We start from the raw sequence: 6,000 nt of genomic DNA, 5'->3' as shown, positions 1-6,000 counted from the left end.
TTTGATAAGTAGGTGGTTCTTACCTCCCCTCCCCCCTCCAAGAGACTGTTGACTGACATTAAGGTATATGTACACCAAGTTTTGTTGAAATCGGTCCAGCGACTTAGGAGATGGGGAATATACATCACACACATATACACACATACGTAAGTCCATTCTTATAATTTGTATTGACTGAAAGTGTAATGACGAATAAAAAGGACATTGAAGGATATAAAATAGTAACGAAAAACGTTATTATAAAACTTGATATAACTTTCTTATTTTTTTACAAATAAATAGATAAATATTTTTAAATAAATAAATATTAGACAATAACTGCAGAGAAACGAAAAGCACATAAAAATAATTCTTAAAAAATCAGTGTGACGAATGAGTCTACTAACAATGTTATTCTTACAAAAAAATTATTTTTCCGTCAAGTTACTCTACTTTGCGCCTAGCGTAGACTGTATTTATGTCTGACGAATCAAAACTGTTATCATTTTCGAGATACTTGAGAACAACTACAAATGGAGGGAGAAATTATAATGGAAGAATGCGCAATACGAAATAATGATCGAAGATAAAGTATTTATCACTGAGTCAGTATAGTCTCCTGTAGACCAACCATTGTCCCACAGGAGTGTAACAGATGTAAATACGGTCTGACCTATAGAATTGAGACAACGACACGAGGGCACTACGACTAAATCAGGTACATCGAGAAGTGTGTCTGCATCGAGTATCTGCATCTGCTGAAATGCTGAGTAAAAGTCTGTGTTCTCCAGCTCGCGGCGTTTGCAGAGGTGGTCTCCTCGCACCCACCGACCGAGTCAGCCTCCAGTATCGGGGACAACTCTGAGGCCAGCGCTCTCCTGGACGACTACCGGTGTCCCGCCTGCAGGCTTTGCAGCTTGTAGTAGAGGCCGCGTCGCTCCAGCAGCTCAGCGTGTCGGCCTCGCTCTGCGACGCGGCCGTCGTTGATGACGCAGATGACGTCTGCGTCCTGGATGGTCGTCAGCCGGTGGGCGATCGTGATGCACGTGCGCCCCTCCTTCGCCTTGTCCAGCGCCTCCTGAACTACCTGTCCCAAAAGGTCATCGCCATATGTCAGTCACATACACAGAAACAAAAATAGCTGTGGAAGGTGTAACACAAGTGACGTGAACTTTGTACACTGTCGCTCCTCTAAAATGTTACATACACTATCTGTGCGAAAGTATCTGGACATCCTTATGTAATGCAGAGTTGATCACAAGTTGTCATGATAGACGGACTCTCCAGAATAAAATGAGTCGGTGAGTGTTGATATTGTAAGTAGAGAAGCAATAACAGCAATATTGGTTGGTCAGAGAGCTCAGTGACATCGAACTTGCACTAGTAATTGACGAGACGTCATCAAGTAAAACAGAAGTAACATGTGGCGTTCCTCACGATTGTGTTATAGGCCCTCTGCTGTTCCTGATCTTCATAAACAATTTAGGAGACAATCTTACGTTTTTTGTAGATTATGCAGTCATTTACCGTATTATAAAGTCATCAGATGATCGAAACAAATTACAAAACGATTTAGACAAGATATCTGTACGGTGCGCTACGTGACAATTGACTCTAGATAATGAAAAGTGTGGAGACCTCCACAAAAATACCAAAAGATATCCGCTAAATTTCGATTGCTCGACAAATCACACAAATCTAAAGACTTCATATTTAACTAAATACTTAGGGATTACAGTTACGAATAACTTAAGTTGTAACGACCACATAGGTAATTTTGTGGGTAAAAGAAACCAAAGACTAGATTTGTTGATAGAACACTGAGAAAACACAACAGGTGTACTATACGCTTGTATGTCGTTTTCTGCAGTGTGGGATGAGCATCAGATGGGTTCGACGGAGGATGCCAGAAAAGTTAAAAGAAAGACAGCCATTGTTTTTATCACGAAGCAATTTACTTAGCATATCACAGTTTGCATTCCAGAAACGTTGCTCGACAGAGAATGCTGCTTATACATTCACTTATTAAATAGTACAAACCTTAAATAATAATATATCACCAGTTGGTATTTTTGTAATCTTTCTACGACATTTGATTGCACAGATTATGTCACACTCTAGAAGAAATTTAGTTTCACTGGCAGGATGGTTTTTTGTAGAGATTGTTTGTATCATACTTAGCAAACAGATTGCAAAAGTGGGTGCTGAATAATTCAAGCAATGTATGAAGCATAGAAAATTATAGGAACTGGTGACAGTTCGCGAAGGGAGTCCCACAGTGTTTAATTTTGGGCCCACTTCTATTCCTTATATATGTGAATGACCTTCCACTTAATATTAAATAAGTAGAATTGGTACTTTTTTGCAGACAGAACTAGTGTTATAATAAATATCATTAGACACAAAGTGACAGAAGAGATGGTTAATGATATTTTACAACGAATTATGAAGTAGTTTTCAGAAAATTGTCTCTCCCTAAATTTTGAAGAAACACATAATATTCAGTTCTGTGTAACAAACTGAGTCGAAACTGCAATTGATGTAGTACATGACTAGGAGTCAGTAAGGATGATACATGTTCCAAATTTCTGGGTGTACATATTGATGAAAACTTTAACTGGAAAAAGCATATTACTGAGTTTCTCAAACAGTTAGGTCCAGCTACTTTTAATCTTCATACAATTGCAAATATTGCTAACAAACAGACCAACATCTTTACATATTTTGCATATTCTCAGAAAATAATATCTTATGGAAAAATTTTCTGGGGTACCTCATCACTTAGAAGGAGAGTACTGATGACACAAAAGTGAACAGTGAGAATAATGTATGGTGTTCACCCACAGACATCATGTAGGCAACTCTTCAAGAAGCTAGGCATTTTAACTACACGGTCACAATATGTATATTCACTAATGAAATTCGTCATGAATAGTCTATCACAATTTGAGACGAACAATGATGATTTGAGAAGAACAATGATATCCATACCTATAACACTAGAGAGAAGAATGACCATTGTTACCTGTTATTAAAGCTGACAGTGGCTGAGAGAGAAATTCAATATACAGCTTTTTATCTTTTGCCCAATAATATAGGACACCTGACATCAAGCGATGCAAGTTTTAAGTCTAAATTAAAATCATTCCTCCTGAACGACTCCTTGTGTTCCATTGACAAATTTGTACTTAAGACCTGATAGCCAGCAGAAAAATGAGTTTTTAAGTGTAGCTGCATGAGTAGGACTCAAATAATAATGAGTTCAATAATGTTGACACTAATCATGTATACATATCCTGTAAACTTACTCATTCCACGTCATGTCGATAAAAGAATCGTTCAGATGTACTATGGAACATATAACTAACTAACAACAGCTAAACCAAGTCTAGCCAGACCCCATGTACTGACAGGCACTGACTGTGGCCAATGCAGTCAATGGAATTAGTGGAAGGAATAACTCATGCATTCCTAAGTGCTATCAATAGTCCAGCTAGCACAATGAGTATGTGTAGGGAATTAAAAAGAACGGGACACAATGCTGCAGCTCCTCAAAAGCCACACATTTCCGTAGTCAGTGCTAAGTGAAGCTTGAGGTGTTGTAAAGAGCGAAAGCACTGGACAGCGGATGACTGGAAAGGAGTGATTTGCCGTGATGAATCACGCCTTACCCTGTGGCAATCCTGTGGAAGGGTTTGGGTGTCGCAGATGCCTGGAGAACTTTACCTGCCATTATGTGTAGGGCCAACAGAAATACAGAGGAGATGATGTCACGTTGTGTAGGAGTTTTAGAGGTGATGGTGTGGTCGCCTTCTTGAGACCACAGCCGGCATCGGTGACCGAGCGGTTCTAGGCGCTTCAGTCCGGAACCGCGCGACTGCTACGCTCGCAGGTTCTAATCCTGCCTTGGGCATGGATGTGTGTGATGTCCTTAGGTTAGTTAGGTTTAAGTAGTTCTAAGTTCTAGGGGACTGATGACCTCAGATGTTAAATCCCATAGTGCTCAGAGTCATTTTTGAGACTACAAAAACGCTAAATGTGAAAGGATTCCCAACACATTTAACAGCATTATATACTGGATACAGCAGAAGAACTGTTCACACTCGGTGACTGTATCAGCACTACAATGTGTCCTATCATAAATAAGCATCTAAGAGGCCTTGGCTTGTGGACAATAGCAATCCTGGAATGGAAAACAGTAGGATGAGATGGTGCGATGACTTGGCATCAGACATCAGTGTTCAGCATCACTATCGTCTCTCATTTCGGCTCTTGAGGAAATTTTGCTCTACTGTGGAGTGTGTGCTGATATGAAACTTCCTGGTAGATAAACGCACACGCCGCTGCAGAACGAAAATTTCATTCGCCCAAGGTGTGGCTAAGCCATCTTTCTGCAATATCCTTTCTTCCAGGAGTGCTAGTCCTGCAGGTTTCACAGGAGAATTATGAAAAGTTTGGAAGGTTGAAGATGAAGTCCCGGCGGAAGTAAAGCACACAGTTTTAATCTGCCAGGATTTTTCATATAGGAACCTCAGTGAAAGTGTCCATACAAAGTTGAAGCAGTCAAAAAGGCGAGTCAAGGGTACACCCTATGTCAACTAATAACTGTCCAGATACTTTTGATAAGGTAATGTATAAATTGAAGGAGCCAAGAATGCCTTTGTTTTTTTCCTTTTATTGGCCCTTGAAGACCTAACACTCATGTGTGTATATCATATGCCATTCGTACGTTGCAATATTACTTTTACTTTTTAAATGAATTTCGACTCGTTCCTGAGAACAGTTCGAATCCTCTATCGATGCATACCAGAGCACGTAAACTGTCAACAAACATGTATTTCTCGCTTCCTCAGCTTAGAACTGATGCGCAACACGGAAGAGTGACTGTTCAGATCTTCAGTGTCGACATGCGTTAATGTTATCCAGCTCCCCACATGGAGTGAGTGACCAGTTCCATCTCCTTATCTGTCGAAGACATAGAGCATCTATTGGTGGTTGTTATTAAGCTCCTTTTGATTTCTGATTAACTTGTCTGTCAGACGAAGGTTTAGAGGTTCCGATGCATAACCATCGCCAGCTCCTCTAAGCAGTGGGGGCTTAAATCCTGCAGTGCTCCAATGCATCCATTTCTTTTTTTTCACTTCTACCGGGTTCCTTGTTTGCAACATGTAGGTCAAGAGCACGTAGTATTCTTTCAGATTTAAAGCTACAATTACGAGTGATGGTTTCCTAGTTGTCCCATTCCTGGAACCAGGTAGCTCGGTTCCTTTAAGTGAAAGTAATTTACATTATAGCTATCAGTTACACCAGCCAAGTCCAATTATGTTGCACTGGAAGACCAGTTGATATGTAGCTCCACTGTGTCAGTGAAGCACGAAACTGGAAGTGAGGAAGGTACCGAATGGACTACTTATTAAGAACTTCATTTGGTTGGAGATAATTACACAAAGACAATGGGAACTTTTGTGGGCATGTGCAACGTTTGAATAATTCAAAAACTCACCAAAACCAACGCTATTTCTATAGGCAACTCCCCTTCCTCCAACCACTACAATCTCCACCCCCCTTTCATTTTCATAGGACGAAATGCAGGTTCCATAAAAACACGGGAGAACTGCCGGGTATCAGTAACTTCCTGCCACGATATTTCAGCGCAGAGTCTTCTGGCCATCTTCAGGTGAATGCCACTGTAGTAGTACTGGCGAGTACGCGCTGAGCTCCGCTATTTAAAGCCTTCTGAGGTGACATTGCGCATGCGCTGCTCAGCGTGCGCCTTCATAACGGCTCCGTGCGCTGCGCCTCGCGCCCTCCACTACGAAAGCCTGGCGTATCGGTGTCAGGTCGATTTCCATCTTTATGCAGATAACTTCGTCGACTACGAAGTTTCTCTATAACAGGATTCCAAGCAGAGTTCATCTGATAACCGCTATCTCGATTGATGAGAGTCTCGTTGTCAGACAATCTTATTTCCACAGATTCATTGATCATCGAGCTCCAGAAGTTTGATGTATGGGCCAAAAT

The 6,000-nt window shown here is 40.9% G+C and overlaps 1 protein-coding gene across 1 annotated transcript in view; it reads right to left on the bottom strand.

The window, feature by feature from the left end:
* Window positions 1-865: 865 nt before the first annotated feature.
* Window positions 866-6,000, bottom strand: part of LOC124788966 (ATP-dependent translocase ABCB1-like) — an 88,287-nt gene continuing 83,152 nt past the window's right edge. Inside the window, exon 19 of the mRNA XM_047256256.1 lies at window positions 866-1,066. Coding sequence (XP_047112212.1) covers window positions 866-1,066 — 201 coding nt within the window. The remainder of the gene's footprint in view (window positions 1,067-6,000) is intronic.

Source organism: Schistocerca piceifrons, chromosome 3, assembly GCF_021461385.2.
Source record: "Schistocerca piceifrons isolate TAMUIC-IGC-003096 chromosome 3, iqSchPice1.1, whole genome shotgun sequence".
NCBI classification, from domain to species: Eukaryota; Metazoa; Arthropoda; class Insecta; order Orthoptera; family Acrididae; genus Schistocerca; species Schistocerca piceifrons.
The sequence above is the reverse complement of the archived record's forward strand: the minus strand, read 5'-3'. Positions and strand labels throughout refer to the sequence as shown.